Source organism: Scardinius erythrophthalmus (genome assembly GCF_964197995.2).
Source record: "Scardinius erythrophthalmus genome assembly, chromosome: 9".
Taxonomy (NCBI): Eukaryota; Metazoa; Chordata; class Actinopteri; order Cypriniformes; family Leuciscidae; genus Scardinius; species Scardinius erythrophthalmus.
This window is the reverse complement of record NC_138229.1, coordinates 7,677,191-7,699,563: the sequence shown is the minus strand read 5'-3', so window position 1 is coordinate 7,699,563 and position 22,373 is coordinate 7,677,191. Positions and strand designations below refer to the sequence as shown.

Genomic DNA, 22,373 nt, shown 5'->3' with positions numbered 1-22,373 from the left:
CCTTTTTGAATGATAATTGTTGTAAAGAATCAGACACAGCTTCTTTAAAAAACATCAAGGTGCTGTGCTGATGTAAATACCATCAAAATTCATTTCTTTGAGCTTCCAAGGACTAAATGAACCAACAGAAACGAAAGTGCCATAGGGCTACTATTTAACCATTTACATGGCTGTTTAAAAAATGAAGTACACTTCCGTTCAAAAAAAGTTTGGGGTCTGTAAGATTTCTGTAAGTCTCTTCTGCTGACCAAGGCTGCATTTATTTGATCAAAAATACGATAAAACAGTAATATTGTTGTAATATTTGTTTTCTATTTGAATATATTTTAAAACGGAATTCATTCATGTGATGGCAAAACTGAATTTTCAGCATCATTACTCTAGTCTTAAGTGTCACATGATCTTTCAGAAATCATTCTAATATGCTGATTTGGTGCTCAGGTAACATTTCTTTATCAGTTTCAATATTTTTGTGTAAACCATGATGCATTTTTTGTCAGGATTCTTTTTTCATTGTTTATTTGAAATATAAATCTTTTGTAACATTGTAAATGTCTTTACTGTTCCTCAAGTTCATGCATCCTTGCTGAATAAAAGTTTTATTATTAATTTTTTTGGTTACACTTTATTTTAAGGTGTCATTGTTACAGTGTAATTATATATTTAAGTACTGAGTAATATTAAGCATGTACTTATTATAGGGTTAGGGTAGGATTAGGATTGTAATTATGCATAATTTACTGTAATTACTATGGTAAGTACATGTAACATATGTAACAAGAACACTAAAATAAAGTGTTACCATTTTTTTTCTTACTGTGCCCAAACTTTTGACCAGTAGTGTATTACTATGCTTTACAGTTCTCACCTTGTGAGATAGATGAGGGAGGGTAAGGGCTGTCCGCCAGCTGATAGGGCTGAAGACTCGACATCGCAGAGGGTGGGAAACCACCAGGTATCAGGTGATTAAACGCCATCAGCTGATTGGCTCCTGCCTGCTTCCTCCAGCGAGCTCTTCGATTACTGAACCAAACCTGCAGGACAGAAAGAAAAAAAACTTATACTGATCATTCAGACACTCGAAAGATTGTTTTTATACTCAAACTGGTACTAAATTTAAAACATGACACATTTCAGCATGGACTTCCTATAACACCCTCCTTTATTCAGGAATATGATATTCAACCATGTTATTCCTATAAGAATGTGTTTGTGAGTGTCATGTATCTGAGTTTACACAGGCACTCTTTGTGTGTTCAGTAGCTCGAAGCTTGTTTGGTCTGATTTCGATCAAAACATCTGTGCTCATTAAAAAGCGATGACATCAAGTCACGGGTTCTAGTTTAATTGGGTTAGAAGGACTTAATAATAGAGTTTATTAAAAGATTCTGTTTTGGGGGTTTTCTACGACAGAATACTAGGGTAAAAACAAGAGGTCAGACGTTACACAAAGAAGCCTGTGTTTATGCGAGTGTGTCATGTGACTTCGGGGAAGGGGTGCAGGGCTAAATGCTGGTAAGTTTAGTCGCCCAGTGTAAACCACATTAACGTTTTAGCGGCAATGCAACTTACGAGAAAGTGTGTGTAGGGTGATCACAGGCCCACACAAAAAAGAGCCAAATATGTTATGGTCACATCATTAACAAAACTTCAACAGGAAGAAAAAGAGTTGGATATTAAAAGTCTGTGCATGAATGTACCTGTACTCGTGCCTCTGTGAGTTTGGCTCTCTGAGCGAGCTCTTCTCTGGTGTATATATCAGGGTAATGTGTGCGTTCGAAAGCTCTCTCCAGCTCCTCCAGTTGCTCGGCCGTAAACGTGGTCCGACTGCGCCGCTGTTTCCTCTTTAGTGGCAAACCCGGTTCTGAGTCCACGTCTGAGCCCTCATCTGAGTGGCTTGCTACAAAGTAAACATTAAAATGAGATTATTATTAAATAAAGAATAAAACCAGTACTCTGTTATCAGCTGTGAGAGATTTTCATTTATTTCAGCAGTGCACACATTTTTAAATGAGAAGTTATTGTCTAGAATTTGGATCTGTTCCTTGTACAAAGCTATTGCATGGCTTCAAAAGAGTTGGAATATAGTTCAAAAGACTCTTTTATGATACATTTTTATGATGCCCCAGTCCTTAAAGGGTTTCATGATATAGAAAATATGGACCAAAATATTTGTATTACACAGCCAAAAGAAAGTCACAGGTTAAATAAAATTAACAATTAAAAATAATAAATAAATAAATAAATAAATAAATAAATAAATAAATAAATAAATAAATAAATAAATAAATAAATAAATAAATAAATAAATAAATAAATAAATAAATAAATAAATAAAATAAAATAAAATAAAATAAAATAAAATAAAATAAAATAAAATAAGCCATTTCCCCCCCAAAGTCTTGACTTTTTCAAGGAGACATTAGATAATACATAACATAAAATAAAATATAAAATAAAATAAAACAGTAAGTAAATATATACATTAAAATTTGATTAAATTAAATATCATTTAAAGTCTGCTAGAAATAGTTTTTGAGCAGCAATACTCTAGAAATTATGTTGTAGTTCATGTATTGATGCACAAGGGATAACTAATATTTAAATGAAACAAATTCTACATCCTGAATACACAAACATACAAATTTAATGTAAAAATTTACAAGATACCATAAGGAAAAAAGTTACAGCATATCCACAGCATGACAATTCTATAAATCACCTGCAAACCAATATCTGAAAATGTATATTTAAAAACTTTACATGGGGCTAGATAAATTGACCGCAATATTGTTATTTTGTTACCACCTGCTTAATATTGAAGGCCAGTATCTGAAAGATTTACTCTCACCCAATACACACGTCACACATCACTCGCTCATATGCAGGTATTATTTGGGGTGAAGTTGGACCGGGTGAGAGGTTCTTTCGTAGCTAATTCAGCAGAAGAGAATGTTAGTGTGAGTGGACTAAAGCTCGGGGAATCTGTACCCAGAGGAGGGGGGCCCTATCAAATGATTAGGCTCCTCAAACTAGCGTGACAGCTAGCTATTGTCCAGTAATACGCCTCGAAAGCCCCCGTCCAGAACTCGCCAACGCCACATCTGCTTCGTCTGACACTAGCCATCTCCTTTCTCTTGTTCGCTCTCTCTTCGATTTTCACCCCCATATGGTTGAGAACACAAAACGTAAAAAGACGCCCAGACTTCGCCAAAACACACCGCATCCGCAGACCCTAAAATTAAAACGTCCATTAAACTTACTTTTCATTAAGCTTGAGTCCACATTCACCAAGTATAATAACCAAAAAAGTAAAGGATATGCAAAAAGTAGGATCCGCAATGTGCCAGTCGCATGAATTTTCCTTTAGTAATCTATTGTGAACTCATCTGATTTTACAGTTGAGATGTCAAATCTTTTTGACTTTTTTAGATGGAAAAAGTAATGCAAATGCCATAAATAAACCAGGTAATGCTTCTTTTTCACAAACAAAAACTCATCTGGACTTCCCAACAAATACACAGGTGTATTTCTCCTTCGGAGTGCAGAAGAAAGAGAAGAGAGAATTCAAGGTTTAATTGAAAGTGAAGAGTCACGCAAAGCAAACCCTTCGGTCTCCACCCTGGAGCCACACAGGAAATGCTACTGCAGCTCTCCAGCATCTCACAGGAATTGGAATGGAAAGAGAAACAGGGATGGCTGTCCTTTACCACTTTTCCACCCTCTAACACTAGTGAAAAGTCTCTTTTTTCATGCCATTTTTCCCAAAAGTCTGGGCTATTTTCAGTAGACTGGAATGAATGAACGGACAGTTTTTGAGGACATGGTATCCATCATACCCATCATACAGAAAGCCCTCAGAGAACTTAACAAAAGCACATAAAAACATGTTATTCTCCCAAAACTAACATCCAGAAATCAAATCTTACAGAGGCATGAGGAAGAAAAAAAGAGCAAGAGAGCTTTCAGATCACTTTAGAAGCAAAACAGTTTTTAGGTTTCTTTTTCTTTGTCTTCCAATTTACTTTTCTACTCAATTTAGTTTCTATCATTACAGCTGCAAAAAAAAAAAAAATTGGAAAAAATAAAACAAAATAAATTTAATAAAAAATGTATTATTGCCACTGCAAACATAAAATTAAAAAGTAAATAAATAAAATGAAATAATGGGTGAATAAGTAAGTCGGTCTTCCCATAATTCCCTTGAGTTTCTAATATTACTGCTGCAAAAAGTCAAACGATGCAAATAAATAAAGTAATAAAAAATAACACAAAATAAAAAAAAACACAATTCTCTTGAGTTTCTATCATTACTGCAGCAAAAAAAAATCAAACGCTACAGACTGTAATCTGTAAATTACACTGTTTCATTTGGCTCTTTCTCTCTTGTGCGCTCCCTCTCTCTCTCTCTCTCTCTCTCTCTCTCTCTCTCTCTCTCTCTCCATCTCTTTTGGGGAGTTATTTGGCAGTCTTTTGTTGGCCTGTTTAGTGAGAATGGTGACTGAGCTCTTTGGAGTCTGATTTCCACGCTCCATCTGTAGGTTCCATGAGCTGGGTCCGGGCAGCATTGAGGCCCCTGTCACCTGCCTGGCAGGGGGCGGGGGGGGAGGTGGGCACAATGAGGGCTGGACGCAGGGCAATGGGGGCTCCGCAGGGGAACAGCGGGGGGCCGCCCCCGAACCCTTCCTCCTCCACGGCCAGGGGGTTACGGAGGTGGAGGTGGTGGGGGGGTGACGGGGAAAGAGCGATATGGAGAGGGTTAAGGAGAAAAAAAGAAGATGAAGAAGAGGGGGGTGATCGCTCAATGGCACCTGGGGGACTAGTTTAGTGACTAGAGAGGGTGTGTGGGAATAGCGATTCTAGTTTAAGATGATTGTCAGCCCCGGTCTCGTCCATCATGTCCATTTACAGCGCTGACGTACGCTAAACAGGCACTTCTCGGAAAAAAATTATCATTCCATGATTTTACATGGATTTTTAACTTCACCGACAAAGAAGCCATACGGCCATAGATCGGATTAGAGATTCATTTAACATCATAAACCAGATTTGGTTTGAAAGTGTCTTTGTTACACTGTAAGTATACATATAAGTACTGAGTAATATTAATTAACTACATGTACTTGCTATAGGGTTAGGATTAGGTTTTAATTTAGTTTATGGTTAGTTGCATGTATAGTTATTACTATAGTAACCAGTAACACTGGTAAATAAAGTATTACCCCAGATTTACTCTGAGAATCAGAGCGATACAGACAGAAATTGCTCCCATAATTCCCCTTTAAAAATAAACAGAATGCATAGAATTTTAACAGAATAAACAAAAGCTTCCCATATGGAGAGCAGTGTTTGTCAACAAATCATCTTAGGGGCCGTTTACACATCACTTTCAACTAAAAAAGGGAAACTTTTTATACATTTTGGCAATTCATTTACACGACAACGGTGTTTTGGTGGCCTGAAAAAACACAAACTTTTGAAAATGGGTTTCAAAGTTCAAGTGTTACTGTAAAAGATAGCGTTATCGTCTCCATGTAAACTACAAAAATGAGAATTTGTGAAAACAGTGACTTCATGCACATGCTTGTTCAGTCTATACTTGTTCAGTGTATAGGCACGTACTGGCCTGGCATGAATGATACAGCGTTTGTAGTCGGTTCCTTGTGTAAACATACTCTGTAATTGTGTGAAAACACTTAAGCCGCTGAAAATGCCACTGAAAAATTTTGAATTCTTAATAAATCAAGGGTCTTATGACTTGAAAACATCTCGTACTGGTAAATGGCAACACTGACAGACTCACAGATTCAGTCACTGTCCTTCAGAATTTCAGCAGGACAGGAAACTCACACTGTGTCCACTTCCCACAGCATACCTGTCCCATACACCACCGACAGCTCAGCCCATCTATCTTCTCACGCTCATCTACTCTGCATCTCTATGACTTTAGACAGAGCTTTTGTCTTTCATCTGCAAAAAATCCATTAAAGCAGACAACTGAATGTCTCGCTACAATGAGTGATATGATGCACCAAGAAAAGGAGAAAAAGAAAAAGACTGAGGAGGCAAGACAGGTAGCTTGTGGACCACTTAAAAGTAAAAGTAAAGTAAAGTAAAAGTAAAGACATTATTCAACCAAAGTAAATTATGAAACAACATACATAAGCACTAGGGGAGTGAACATTTGCTTTGAAAAACTAAATCACGCAATGTGTCATAAAATCTGGATTTTTTTGTCATGATTTGGTTTGGCTTTGTTTGGTATGACTGATATAAAGTGTAACTGGAAGGACAATCTACACCTACGAGTTGACATGATCTGGATATGGAGGAATTTTACTGTAAATAGGACTAAAATTATATTTTTATATAGAAAATAAATTATTTTGGTTACTAATTACATTCAAAAAAAAATTCTGTAATCAATGCATTGCACTTGTCAGATTTTGACACCTCTAGACACTTTAATATGTCTACAATGATAAAAACGTAGTAAAATGACTGCTTAAAATCACAGTAGTTATATATAATATTAATTCTGTAGTCATCGCTTAAATATAACATTAGCTGGAGGATGTGTGGAAGTTTTGGAGCTTCTAACCACAGGAAGAGTCATCAGAAGGTCTATTGTTATTTAGTGAGCGTTAATTCCCGATACCAGCGCATGGTGCCTCTCGCTCACACATCAGATTTATATTCCTCTCACACACAGGACAAACCCCACAAACCTGCAGCCTGCCAGCTACACACAGCATTTATCAGTGCACTCGAGAGAGAGAGAGAGAGAGAGAGAGAGAGAGAGAGAGAGAGAGAGAGAGAGAGAGAGAGAGAGAGAGAGAGAGAGAGAGAGAGAGAGAGAGAGAGAGAGAGAGAGAGAGAGAGAGAGAAATGAGTGCTCTGAATGAACTCCGTAGCATTTGGATGGACGTTAAAGTGGATGTGGTGAATTCCAGGCATAATCACAGAGAAACAAGAGAAGACTGCAAAACAGAAGCCAAAATGACGCAAAGCAAACGCAGCTTTATGCAAAACTCCAAGAGAGTTTGCTGACTTTAAAATGATGGATTTGAAAACCCAGAGGAAAACTATTGCTCGAAGGTTGCTAATTTCATAGCTCAGCATGTCATCAAACTTACTTCTCAAAATATCTTCTTTTATGTTCCACAGAAGAAAGAAAGTTCAAACAAAATGAGGATGAGTAAATGATGACAATTTCTATTTAAAGCGATAGTTCACGCAAAAATGAAAATTTTATCATCACTCACCCTCAAGTTGTTCCAAACCTGTATGAGTTTCTTTCTTCTTCTGAACACAAAAGAAGATGTTTTGAAGAATGTTGGTGATCAAACAGTTGATGGACCCCATTAACTTCCATATAGGGAAGGCTACCGTCAACTCGCTGGTTACCGAAATTCTTTAAAATATCATCTTTTGTGTTCAACAGAAGAAAGAAACTCATACAGGTTTGGAACAACTTGAGGGTGAGTAAATGATGACCTTTTTTTGGGAAGGAGGGATGGTGAACTATCCTTTAATGATCAACTTTGTCTCAGATGCTTCTCCCAATGTTTCTTAAAACACACAAAAAAACGTGTTCATCATTGACATACAATAAAATGAATCCGAATTTAGTCTTGGAAGAAGCTGAGGAGAAACATTTGAGTTCTTTTAACCTGACATCATATCTGAGCGCAGTCTGAGGCGTTTTAGGGGTCTTATCTGCAACATGTGAGATTACTGGACTCGATTTGCTGAAGAAATTGAGATTTGGGAAAGATCTCCTTTGTGATTTTCCTACAGGAAAGTCAGGTTGGCAACTCTAACGCAACACGCGCTTTGACACGCAAACAAAGCCGCAAAAACAAAGAGAGATAAAGTGAAAGTAAACACAGGGATGTCCACAGACGACCATCTGGGCAGTTTATAGCTCCTGGTAGGGGAGAGTCTTCTCCTCCTCAGGGGCTGTTAAATGGTTGGGTAATTGAGCTCCTGACATGTGTTCCCCAAACAAAACAAAAGAGAGAAGAGACAAATGAAGCATTTATTTGCAGCGTGGAGGAGTGCTGGCCCTTTCAGCCCGCGCCCCAGCCAGCCACTGGTGAGTGAATTAAAGAGTACATAGAATCCCAGCAGATGTAGGGAGAAGAATGGTTAACGGAACGATCACGACTCCATCTGGGGTTGGCATTTTGTTAAGAGGGAGGAGCAGGGAGTCACTCAACTCGCTAAAGAGCCACGACCCCAGCAGCTGCCCCGAGAGAAACCGAGCGAGAGAGAAAGAGAGGAAGACGGAGGAAGAGAGACAAAGAGGAGAAGAGCGCGTTTGAAAGATCATTTTTAACCTTGCAGGTGGACTAAAACAAGACCGGACACTTATGGACAGTATGATCCTTTAAATAGGCCTACTTTCTGGATGACTAACTGTGCTTACTGTTAAAAATACTATGGTGTCAGGGGTCGAGTTTGCCTGTTGCCTATAGGGGTGCAAAAGATGCATGATCCAAAAGTTATTAAACCTAAATTTAAAATGGCCTGGAATTACTCATATGATATTTATTTATTACCTATATCATTATATAATAAGTCAATATATCAATATGCACTATACTGTTCAAAAGTTTGGGGTTAGTAAGACTTTTTTTTTTTATGTTGAAAATGAAATATGTCTCTTATGCTCACCATGGCTGTATTTGATTGATAAAAAATTCAGTAAAAACAGAAATATTATTACAATTTAAAAATAACTGTTTTCTATTGTATTATATTTTAAAATGTAATTTATTCCTGTGATGGCAAAGCTGTATTTTCAGCATCATTACTCACATGATCCTTCAGAAATCAATCTAATTTGCTGATTTTCTGGTAAAGACACTATCTTAAGTTCTTTGTGAAAACCCTAATATATATTTTTTTTCTATCAGGATTCTTTGATGAATAGAAATGTCAAAAGAACAGCATTAATTTGAAATAGAAATATTTATAAATGACTTTCTTTTTTTTTTTCAATCTAATGCATCCTTGCTGAATAAACATAATCATTTTGTTAAAAAAAAAACTGACCCAAAACTTTTGAATGCTAATATAATAAATAAATTCATAAAATATATAATCACACAAAAATAATTATGGTTTAAAAAAAGCCAGTGAGTTTTTAAATCGTTGTTCTGTGTATTAAAAAGAAATACGTTAAGGTCCAATTTAAGAGACGGACACAAGGAACATAAAGGTGGGATGCTGAGGCATTTTGGGTTCCCAGCATGCTTTGCTCATTATGATGTCAGAGCAGGACAGAGGTGCCTGTTGCAGCATGGAATCGCTCCCAACAACGGGACAAAGCCAAAACGCAGCACCCACGCAGCGACTGCACCGCAGGAACACACACCACATGCTCCTAAATATACGCGCTCATTACATTGACATCACGTTATATTTATGCACGCTTTTGTACCAAACATGCACATATTGAGTAAGCCATTACTGGGACAGGTGGGTCAAATGCTAATATGACAAAATGATGCAAAAAATCACTGCGGATACAATCCACATGTTGAGCAAAATGTAGACCGCACCTCTCAACATACAAAACACATTATCTTTGATATTCACTTCTACGTCTACAAAAGAACTAAAACTTATTACACAGCATTAAATGATTATGAAATAAACTGTAGAATTAATTGAATCGTTTATGCTTAAAAATGAAATAAAAATGTAATACAAATATTTTGTTTATCTTTAATATTTACAAAACATTATATGAATCATATTTAAAATATATTTTTTATAATTTAAAAAAAATATTAAAAAAGACTAAATATTATTTTATTTAACAAGAATGCTCTGAAAATCTGATATATTATGCAACATTTCTCTTGTTTAGGGATATCTAGATGTTTTTTGCTAAAAAAACAACAACAATACAAATATAGTGATTAAGAATTTGATTTTTTTCATTGTTTCTGAATTATATATTACATTTCTTCTGTGGAAAAAGATGCTAAATAGCACATTCAAAACACAGTATAATGCAACCATTTAATGCAAATCAGTTCTCCTTTGTGTTCTTTAGTTTCAAAGCATTTATTGGCCATCATAGAGTGTCTGTTACCTGTCACACTGAACAAACACATTATCTTAACCCGCACTTCCAACAGAGAGGGAGTTTGCACAGCCACTGACCCAGGACTCCCCCTTGACCCTGCCCAGCCACATCTCACCCTCTCTGGGGTACAAATAAGAGACTGAAAGTCCTATGCAATGCCCTGCGGCCCTGATTCAAATACACACAAACGTTTGGATTGAGCAGGAACTTGGTAACTACACTAAGTAGGTAAAACGTCTCGTGTTTCTTTAAACAACAGCTAATATGCACCACATTTAAAAAAAAAAAAAGAATCAAAAAGGGGTTTACAGTCTAATGCCAAAAGGAACCTATTTAAAATATCAAATCGATTTAATATATGCAACATCAAGTTTTTAAACTGAGTGAACTTAACCTAATTCTTGATATGAATACGGGTATTTGTTGAACCTGAGGCACTTTGAAGAAACTCACTGTAAAAAAAAAAAAAAAAAAAAGTATTGCTGTGATTATTTATCACAATTCAAAAAATTAGAATAATAAATAAAGTGTTGTTTCAACTTAAAAAAAAAGTATGTGTGTTTGTAGGCTACTTGACATAAAATATTAAGTTTAGCTAACTTTAGTTAAATTTAGGTAAGGTTGATATTTAAGTTATCTCAACCAATTTTAAGTTGTTAAGTAACTGCAACAATATTTTTTTTACAGCATTGAAGAATCGTAATTGTTAAAGTTCAAAGGCTATGATGCAATGATGAAACGTGAAGTTCAAAAACCTGCACAACAAAGCGTGTAATGCATAAGAAACACTAAACAAAGCATATTTGAGACATGGCTTTGTAAAATGACAGTGTTTCCCCTGAAAATTGCACTCATTAAACTCACTTTTTAAAATGATGTAAACAGGCAAAAACAACAGTTGGAACATGTTTGAAGTTTCAATTGACAGTCTTCTGTAAATTCTCCAAAACCAAATGAATTCTGTCTGAAACAAATCAGAAATTGCACATTTGAGTTGGAAACGATGATTTCTGCTCGTCTAAGTTACATAGAGTAAATAAAGTGAGCTAACAATGGTCCACTGTAGAAGCTGGAAGTCATAAGGCTGGAGCTTCACGCAGCCACTAAACCTTCCAGAACAACGAGAAAACTCTGCTCATTCAAGCTTTTAGCCATCTTAACTTGATTCTGCCGTCATTTCTAACAGATTCCCTCTCTCTCGGTGTCTCTCCCTCTCTCACCAGCATCGTTTGGCAGTTAAGTAGTGAATTTCCTCAAGTTAAGTGATTGACAACGGCGGCTAGCTCTTCTCAATTAACTGCCTCATTGTGAGTCTTTATGGCAAGGCCCCTGAAACCCTCGACCTCTCCTTTCTCCTCCTTTTCATCGCTCCTTTGCCAGAGTTTCACTCACACAAACACTTGCAAGAAAACAGAGCGCTCTATTCGGCGAGGAGCCCCTATTCTCATTGACCTTCTATTGCTCACTTTTTCTTTTGGACACTTCAAACCGTCTTTGAGAAGAGAGGAGTGGAAGAGGAGTCCATCAGTCGCTAGGGGCTGGTCCGGGTTTGACCCCGCACCCCCACTTCAAAGATGCTTCGCATTCATTAATTGTTCTTTGAATTAATATTTGAGGATCACAATGCTGGTGCCAGCGTATAAAGCGGACCTAATGAAGCATACAGGCAGCATTCACTCGGAGATAAGCTCGGTGCGACCGCGTGCATGCGTGTTTTCTTCCTTTGCGTGCCACTTTGAAATCAAATGGAATGACATCATGTGGAAATGATGCACGGTCTACGTCGTTTCTGAGAACGCCACGCAAACGTGCGAATGGGACAACAACGACTCTACACATTGCCTCTCGGTCAAAAGACGTTTAATCTTCATCGCCGCCTAAAAACCACGATTGATGTTGGGATAACTTTGCGATCCGTAACCTCGATGAACTCGGAGAGAGAAGGGCGAAGCTTGTTAGGTTTCAAGGAACTGCTGAATAAAAGGCAGATGATTGCTCATCTCCATTCCCGCAGGGCCCCGGAATCATGACTGAGGAACATTCCAGCAGAGAGAGAAGAACCCTTGTTTATTGATCGAAGAGGCAGATCTCAAAAGAATGTATAAAATTAGACCCCAACGAGCGCGATATGGCTATAGTTGCCCATCTGTGGTCCAGTTTTGGACAAATACATCTGGCTTTACGGCTCTGAGTACAATTGTGGTTGCGAAAAAAAGAAATCGTCCCAAAAATATCTGTTTGTTATTGTGTGACACAGCTGTCTGTTTTTGCTCTCTCTCCTCGATCTCCCCCCTTTTCCATTGAGCAAGTATCCAGTCAGCAAAGCAGGCAAAAGCCCTATTTTATTTACACAAACAAAGTCCTCCTTGCTCTCTGGGACAAAGGCAGCTGAATCTTTCATGTGTTGTCATTGCTTGATTCTCTCTGTCCTCCTGGCTATTGGCCTGCTGGGAGACAATGAGCCCAGGAGAAAAGCAGCAGATTGTTGGAATGCAGCTCAATGAAACTAATTATTACATGTTGACTGCGTTCACCATGGCACGTCTGAAAGCACTAAGCTCATTCAATTGGCCTCCACGGGACTCCCTTTCAAAAAAACTTGATCCCTTTGACTGTTTGTATTTCGGAGTTTTCTTTTTCGCCTGCCGTGAATGAGAATCTGTGAGAGAGGGGCCGTGGCTCTTTGATGACTTTAGTTACTTTTAATTAGCTAAATGAGGCTCGAGGATTGTCAGTTTTCCCAAAGTTAATGGTATAGGAAAAAGGAGGGGATGTGCTCAGGCAAACACAGCATTGTGGGAGAAGTTTTATCGATTAACTTGTGACGCCAGGCACTAGAACCGTCCCTTGGCGTTCTTAAAAACTGTCTTTGGAACGTTCAAGCTTTCGTTTTGTTAACTGAAGTCATTATAATATTTTTAACCTAAACAAGAGGGGAGCCCAGACTGATCCAATCATTTTAAGGGGGGAAATCCAACTTACGAAAAACATGATTTTCTCTCTCTCTCTCTCTCTCTCTCTCTCTCTCTCTCTCTCTCTCTATATATATATATATATTTTTTTTTATAAATAGAATCACTTCTAAATGATCATGTGACTTAAGACTGGAGTAAAGATGCTGAAAATGCAGCTTTGCGTCACAGGAATAAATCACATTTTAAAATATAATTAAATAGAAATAGTTATTTAAAATTGTAATAATATTTCTGTTTTTACTGAATTTTTGGATCAAATAACAGCAGACATGCTGTGCACAAGAGACTTATTTCAACATTAAAAAAAGTGTAAAAAATGTTCAATAATTTTAAAATCATTACAGGAAAAAAAAATCGAAATGTTTGCTCTGAGCCTCCTGATCAAACAACTTTCGAGAAACATATTTTAAAGCGTATGCTCAATCCATGTATTAGTAAGCAATGGTCCTCTACTCTGCCTTTTCCCAGACAAATAAATCTGAAGGGGTCTTTGCTTTGATCTCAAGCCTTTAAGGGGCCCAACAATAGGTTTTGAAGGAGCAGGGGCCCAGATCCAACACACCCCTCTTACCCGACAACTATAGACTCAGCAAACATGTACTTAATCAATATTTGGCTAGAGAACACCCTCTTGATTCTGAAAACACCCTTTTGAGATTTGAACTGAGTACCGAATAGGAAAAAACAACAACTCCCACAAGCAGGGAGGAGAGAGTGAAATACAGCCAGCGCAGAATCAGCCCACTGCAAACAAACGGACGAGAGTGAATGGAGAGAGGAGAAGTTTACAGTGTGTCAATGGAGATCAGGACTCATTGAGTTTTATGATGTAGACACATCTACATGTGAATAAAAGCCAGAGGTGATTGATCCTTCTAGGAAAACAAAAACATTAACGGGGCTTTGAAAAGGCTGTTTTCCTTTCTCCTTTCCCCTTGCGCTTCCTTTCTTTCATTCACTGTTTTGTTCTTTTCTTTCTTTCTTTTTGCCAATGCAGATATAGACATCTAACTAACTGTGTTGCAAGTCCAGGTTTAAATGCATGCAAAAAGCTTTGAATGCTTTAGCCCTAAAAAAAGTTTCATGAAAAATAGCTCTGCTACATTGTTTAAAAAAAAAAGTTCTATGTTTTGACTTATCACAATCATTTCTGGCAAGTACATCACAAATAAATTCAGAGTGGTTGGATTAAGTGTAATTAAACATACGGAAAAAATCTGCAAACAGCAAAACATACTGTAACAATCACATTCATACTTAAAAATGCATGTTGGGAGCTCGCAACAAACTCTTATCAAATCAGCAACATTTCTCATATCTGATTAAAAAACACTCCATATACCTGATACCACTTTTTTTTTTTGTAGAAGTTTGTTTAACTGGATTAAGTCACTGAAACAATAAAGCAGGTCAAATGAACAGGGCATGTTGTTTAATATACACATTTCAACGTTTAAAAAGCAAAATAAAATGGCAATGCACAATCTAAAGTTAGTCAAGATACAATACAATAACAATATGGAGCTGAACTAATGACTAAAACAACTAGTTTTTCTTAACGCAGAAAGGTTTTTACAGTGCATTAGCTAAGTTGTGCGTTTCAAAAGTTCATATCAATCATCAATCTCCAAACAACAACAACAACATATCGACAGTGGTTTGTTAAACTAATTACCAACTGATCTGTATTCGTGATGGCGGTGCTGGAAAACAGAGAAGGAAAAGGCCAGTGAGGAATGAATGCGCGCCCCGGGCGGAGAGGAAGGGGGCGGGTTTTTGTCCTGAGATGAAAGTGGGGAGGAATAAAGGGCTCGATTTAATCTACTAGAAAAGGTTTTCATTGCAATGACTGAGTATAATGTGCGCCAATTGTAGCGCGGCCCATGACGCGGGGTGAATCCGGCTATAGCGCGCACAGAGCTCAGTTTCTCTCTCCACTTGACATCTAGAACAAACTCCACTGCGCAAGAATTTCAGGCCTGTGGGGGTTAGAAAAACGCGCTGCCTGTATCAATTTCCAAGTTAATACATACAATTTCTTCTTCAACTGGGGAAATGGGTTTTGCCTCGAGGCTATCGCCTGTGTGAATGTTAAAGATTTTTGTGATATTTTGACACGTTGTTTTGACATTTGAGTGTCACTAATTAAATTTCCATGAAAAAAATGCAGTTTGATTGGCTAATTAAGCCTATTTAATGAATTACTATCTGTGCGAATTTTTCAGCGACTTTTCGTTATTGTGTCTCGCAACACTTAGTAATGTTAGCCGTGGTAACTGTCAACTAGGAGTAAAGGATTTTAAACAAGCAAAATTTGAAGCACAAAAACGTTTTTATGATAATGTTTGAGTTACTAATTAAGATTCGATGAAAAAAGTGCAGTTTAAATTCGCTAATTAGGCATATCTAACGAATTACTCTATCTATTCGAAATTTTCAGCGATTTTCGCGGCGTTATCGTGTCTCCCAACACTAATGTTAGCAATCAACTATCAGTAAAGCATTTTAAACAAGCAACATTTTAAGCACAAAAATGTTTTTTTTTATGATATATGTGCATTTTTAACAAATGATCATCTGAGAGTAGGCCACTTCTGATATGTCGATATACCGTTTGATGGAAAGCGTAAGAGCGGCGAACTGATATGAACAGGCCTATACCTTCTCATGTGAACTCGTAATCTTGATTTTTATGGCTACTGAAACGATTGTTAAACAGCATATGCAAAAAGAATCAATTTCAGACATCAACCTATATTTGTTTTGACATCCTTGGGAAGGTTCATCATGGGGGCCAGATGATCAAACTTTCAATAGCCTATTATTTATTTGTTTCATAGGCTAAATTTAGGCTATATTATGTAAAAATAATATTTTTATTAAGCCTATTAATCGCTTTTTCTTTAAACAATCGAACAAGGAATTCCATTTAAATCCAAGTATTTAAATGTGAAACGTTATTTTTAATGGCCTCGATCTTAAAATTCTTAGCCAACCTACATGCTGATCAACAAGTGTTAATTTTATGCTTAAATGTAGGTAAATATTAAAATATCCTAAACATTAAGCATAACCTCTCAATGTTATTGACGTCGTTTTTAGGGTGAAAGAGAAAAATTCCAAGACATGATCTAGCAAGAAATGGACACATTATTCAGGCCTCGAAGTCTAAAACACTTCTGAGTCGGGACTACGGTCATTCGTGAATAATTCATCTCTCATTGCCCGTCCATAATGTCCTCTCTGCACCTTTTGTTGGACCGTTTTTTCTTCCTTTCTTTCCAAATTTTGAAAAGCTTGGAGTCTTTTGTCAGGACCAAGCTACTGCTAGGCCGAGCTTTGTCCTGGGGAAACTGAAGCGTGAGTCTCATGGACTCTTTCGCTTTTGTTTCCCAAGTTCATCCTCAAGTGTCCGATTGTGCACCGCAGGAGCGTCTTTTAGTGAACGCTATTCTTGGACAAATGTTTGATTTACTGATTCGGTCAGTTTCACTCCAGGAACGTCTCGTTTTAGGAGGTTAATCTCCGATGCTCCTCAATTGAGTTTCAACGAGTTTAAGGAAAGACAACAACAACAACAACAAAAACGTTAAAAATATAGGCCTAGCCTACTGCATTTTGGTGCCAAAAGATTCAAACTGAAACATTAAAAGCGATATTCATTCGGGGAAAAATAAATCCATAAAAAACAGCATTAATGTGCTTATGACATTCACGCACTTCCAAACCCCCTTTTTTTAAATAGGCTACTATCTGAACAGAAAATATGTATATTAGCATCTAATAATAATAATATGCATGATTGTATTGTTATTATTATTATTATTGTTGGTATTAAGTATTAGATATTATAGGTAGCCTAATAAAACTAAACGCATTGTGCTTATCTCAAATCCGCAAGGAAAAAAAAAAACTCGTCAGAACTTACATCTGTCGCCGAGAATCCCGTCGATGCTGTGTTTGGCTCGTCTTTCGTTTTCCTCGATCTCCCTTTTTTCCACTTCATCATCATCCTCATCTTCATCTCCGTTTCCACCAAATTTACAGCGCAGCATGCGGCTGATGGAACTCACTGCGGAGAGACATGGAAAGCTTCATGAAATGACATCACACAATTGCACTTGTTGAACGTTTAAACGCCTGAAAATGCGCTAGTATAACATTTAAATCTATAACCCATTTAAATCTTAATATATAAGATTATAGGGCTGTTTTAAAGTGTACACGTTTTTTTCGTTTTTTTTTTTTTTTAAGCAACAGGTGTGGTAAAAAAATATCTTAAAAACATGAACTAAACTGAAGAGATTGCCAGATAAAGTTCAGTACCTGAGGGCACGTTATTCCGGTCGCAGATTCCATCTTTCAGAAGTTTATCCCGAATCTCCCAGCTGAACATCCCTGGATTCTCTCTCTTGTATTCTTCGATTTTCTTTTCCACATCGGGAGTTGTGCTCTGCTTTTATTACAAAGGTAACACGATCATTTATTTAATTTTTATATCCTTGTATAGTTTTCTAAAACACTTTTAAAATATCTAGCAACAATTAGAACAATTATGTATGGGTAAAATAATCGGTTTGTATTTAGTTTTTTGAAGTTCATAACAGAATGCTTATTTCATTGTTTGTCAGTCATTAAACGAGGGGAAAATATACTGTGTTTTGTAAAACAATTTACAGTAAATTCGAATAGCACTTAAAAAAATAGTTTGACAGACTCATGCCATGGAATACCTTTTTATTTTCTGATTCTTTAAAGAAAAAATCAATGCATTGGTGCTTCAAAAGACTCACAGACAAATTAACTGATATAAAAAACATTTTTGGCTAATTAGAACCATACAAAATGACTTATTTTTTGCTGAACCTATAGGTGAGAACCATTAAAAATCTTAGCCTTTATTCTGTATACTGAAAAAAACTAAGGGCACAACCATAAAAATACCAAACATTTGGTATTTCTGAAGTCAATCAAAACTCTTTATTTGCAAAACTCCGTGCAAAGTTAAATGTAAAACTGATATAAACTGTATAATAAAGTCAATAATACAATGCAGCCCTATACATATGTCCTACCTTGGGTTTACTGCCACCAATAGCACCGGGCCGAATGGATCCGGTCTCCTGGTACCTGCATAAAATTTTGGACACGCATCCGTGCGAGACGCGCAGCTGTCGGGAGATGACGCACGGTCGTATCCCGTGATGGGCCATCTCTACTATCTTGTGGCGGATGTGATTGGGCAGAGGCCGTCCGTTTATGAAGACTCCACCGAGCTGGTTCACGCGGCCCTGACCTAACGGCGTGGAGACTGCAGCAAGAGGAGGAAAAGTCAGTGACTGACACTGTATTCAACTATTTCCTTGTGCTAAAAGTCAAAATATAATCAGCATGACAGCGGTAAGTTCTTTCCTATGATCAGCGAGCCTACATACAACTACACAACAACAATAAAACTAATTGCGTAATACTAATAACAAATGCTAATTATTTATAAATACTACTATTAACAAAAAAAAAATTGTTGGCCATTTGACAAAAAAAAAGCCAATCAATAACAATAATTTGCAAATGTTACTTGTTGCCAGAACACCTAAAGTATTTAAAAAGTAGCTCCACATATACATATATATATATATATATATATATATATATATATATATATATATATATATATATATATATATAATATTTTATATAGGCTAAAACAAAGTTTGGAAACACTAATTTTACAGTTGTTACATATGTAACATGTAATTACTATAGTAATAACTATAAATTCTGCATATTTACAAGCAACTAACCCTAAACCAAACCCTAACCCTATAGTAAGTACATGTTACTTAATATTACTCAGTACTTAAATGTATTATTACAGTGTAACAAAGACACCTTAAAATAAAGTGTAACCCAAAGTTTTTATAGAACATGTTAGCTAAGTAGGCTATTAAATAAATTTCATTACATTACTAAATTTATATCACTGTACAAAATGTTCCCTATTATGTTGTTTGTTCTTTGTTTTGTTGCAGCTTGAACGTGGTTGAAAAACTACAATTTTGTAGCCTTGACACCACAAAAGAATGAAACCATATTTTTCAATGTTATTTGAAAATTTTACACTGTAATTTCCAATATTAAGGTCTATAATGTCTCTTTTCTTTCCCCAATCAGAATATTGAAGTGCATCAGATCAAATCTGTTTTATGAAGAATCAAGTTTGTGAATGCATCTTAGCCCAGGCTGTGTAGTATAGCTAACACCTTACCCTCCAAGGAATAGCCTCCTCTCGGGTAGTTTTGGGGTGGCGTGGGGCGCATCATCCTGGAAATGCCCCCCGCTAATGCGGTCATATCTCCTCTGCACGGAAATAAACGGGTTCACGAGCACTTGATAGAAGAAGGGGATTTATCCAAAGGAGAAGCACTTATCGTCAAGTGTCAGTGGACTGTTGAAGTACAGCTAGTCTTCAGTTAAAAACGAAAAGTCAACTTCAAAAGTCAAAACGTCGCTGCCAATCCTCTGAAGTTAATCACGGATATCCAGGTTTTCTCAAAGCGGTTTGGAAGATAAAATTCTCAGAGCTTCAGTTCCGTTGTTGTTGACACACTTGTTGTTGTGAATTGAAATGGTGATCAGTGGCGAAACATTTTATCAGTTGTTGAGTTGTTGGCTCCTTCTACCCATCGAGGACTGTGATTGGTCAAGGAGGGAGGGTCCAAAGATCTGGGAAAGCCTTCTGATTGGTCCAAATCCCGAAACTTTCTTGTGCCATGACCTCGGGAGTTCAAGGGGATGTGTCGCTGATAACACCCTCAGACATAAACTGTGATGCTGAGAGCAATCTGGAAGATAACACTGACGTTTTCTTAAAATTATTTCATTTCAATAACATTTCAGTTTCTTTAATGCATTGGTTTGGATCAGTGGTTCTCGACCGTTCCCAAAAGCCCTCCAAATTTAGACAATTTTGATGCCTTCCTTATCAAACTTATCGTTAATAGAGGCCACAAGACCTGCAATGGAAGGGTCAGCTAAGGAGGATATCCAAAATGTAGTGGGACGAGTTGGGAAGCTTTCAGGAACAAAGTTGGGAAGCACTTCAGAGTTGCTCCATGCATTTTGCGTTCTTCTGCCACAACCGTGTTTATCTATTGAACATGAATCCTTTTCAAACCCCAACTTTTAAGTAAAAAACCCCAAAGCTGCACAGCACAGAGGTATTTATTGTATGCTTGTGGACAGTAGAGTCTCTGCAGAATGAAAGGAGCAGCTTGCGGGGGTCTCAGCAGGGTATGACGCCGAGAGTGCCGTAAAATGTGTCTGTGGAGAGGAGTACAATTGTGAAGAAGCGTTATTTATAACGCAGAGACATTCAATATAGCCATCCATCCCACTCATTCTCTTGCATTACTCTGCATTTCTCTCTCTCACACACACACACTCTCACTCAATCTCACATTCAGATGCTCCCCCTCTGTTCCCCGCAGTCACTGAAGTTCCTTTTCTTTGCAGGAGCTCATTGAGAACCTCACGTCAGTCAAACGGGCCCGTTCATTCAGAGTGACCCCTTATCAATCAAACAGAAAAACTATCACACTTTCAACTGTTCAAACAGAAGAACCCACTCCGAGTTTAAAAAAAAAAAAAAAACTTAGTTCTGTTGCTAAACAATACTGAGAGAGGGGATATAAAGTCCTGAATCCGATTTCAATCTGACTAATGTGACAAATACGCTGGCTGTCATCTCAGAGACGTCGACAGTTCAATCAGAGGGTATAAAGTGCCCCTCTGGTCCTCTGGGATGTAGGCATTATCGCATGTTTCGCGGCGGCGGCGGATAAGCGCATGTTATTGCGGTCCCAGGTGCTTCATAAACGGATTAGCGCAGCGGCGTGGAGAGTGGAGCCCGGAGCCCGAGCGGTGCGCCACAGGCCAGGCTGCCCTCAGAACAAGAGAAGCCCACAGACGCACAACTGACTTTAATTGACATCTGACCGTTTCTGCCGGATTGGCCTGAGGGACAAAACATCAAAAGTGAAGTGAAATCATTGCAATTAATATCGGACATTTCTCATCTATCTATCTATATCGAAAACCCCATAAAATCCCATATTAATATTAGTAATAGCATATTTAATAGTATTTGTATTATATTTTACTTTAAAAAAAATTAACAACAAGGAAGTGGAGGAAGAAGAAAAAGGTTGTTTGTTGGCGTTGATTTATACTTAGGCTATAGCCTAAAAAAAAAAAAAAAAAAAAAACATGTTTTAAACTAACATCGTTGTTTTTCTTAATTTTTCAAAAAAGTAGCCTGAGCAATAATAATAATAATAGTAATAATTAATCATTAATAATAATAGATAAAAGAATACTTTCAAAAGGGCGTTCATTTACGCACTATTAACACTTCTCTCATTTTTAAAACTAAGTTGTAAGGTGAACTCATTTAAGTCACACAATAATAAAGGAAAAGTGATGTTGTGTTAAAGTTGAGTCTATTAACTAGTAGACTGGAATTTGTCTCAGGGAAAGTCAACTAGCGAAAATGTCGCAGTAGTTAGGCCTATTTAATATAGGATAGGTCTGCATTAAATACAACGTAAAAGTGACAATGTAGGTAGCCCACTATCAGAAGAAAATACTACAAAATAACTCGTTGTTGCCCTAGCCAGGTCTGTTAAAAGTTAAATAAATCATATTTATGACTTGCTTTCATGACATTAAGCAGTTAATTTCAGAGTAACCACATAAAGCACATTTTCGGTTTCCTGACAAAACACGTTGACAGTAATTTCATTATTATGCTTTGCGTATGAATGCGATGTTATCATGTGTGCTGTAAAATGTTAGTATAATAAGGCTGTTTTTCAGATTTAAGAAAACCATCCTGTTTACCTTTATGCATTTTCCTTAAGTTTTGCATTTCGGTAGGCTACTTTTGGCTCAACTGACTGTTTACTAATTGTTTCTTTGTACTTTGGCCTGTGGTTGCTCGTGCATTTCAAGCTGCGTGCTTGTGTGTGCGTGTGTGTGTGTGTGTGGGGGGGGGGGATTCAACTTTATTTTAATTAATTCTTTGCATTGCATATCTCAGAAAAGCCTGCTATGAACAAATGTTTAGGACAAACATGAGCTATTTCCCCCGCTTACAGTGCAATAAACACTATAATAATGTTTTCAGATTGAAGAATGTCTATTGCACACAACAGGCTCGCGGTAACTCGATATGGTCATAAAGTGAGTGGGGATATATGCGGAATGAGGAGAGACTCAGTTTGATTATCTTTAAA

The 22,373-nt window shown here is 37.2% G+C and overlaps 1 protein-coding gene across 2 annotated transcripts in view; it reads right to left on the bottom strand.

Annotated features, from left to right (window-relative positions):
* pax3a (paired box 3a) overlaps positions 1-19,477 on the bottom strand; it is a 30,494-nt gene extending 11,017 nt beyond the window's left edge. The window contains exons 1-6 of one of the 2 annotated variants that reach the window (XM_081373632.1): positions 19,346-19,477; positions 18,153-18,388; positions 17,404-17,533; positions 17,006-17,149; positions 1,701-1,900; positions 869-1,034 (exon numbers count right to left, since the gene is read on the bottom strand). In XM_081373632.1, coding sequence (XP_081229758.1) covers positions 869-1,034; positions 1,701-1,900; positions 17,006-17,149; positions 17,404-17,533; positions 18,153-18,388; positions 19,346-19,430 — 961 coding nt within the window. In that variant the 5' untranslated portion in view covers positions 19,431-19,477. The remainder of the gene's footprint in view (positions 1-868; positions 1,035-1,700; positions 1,901-17,005; positions 17,150-17,403; positions 17,534-18,152; positions 18,389-19,345) is intronic. The other variant, XM_081373633.1, reaches the window with a different exon arrangement.
* Positions 19,478-22,373: the final 2,896 nt, after the last annotated feature.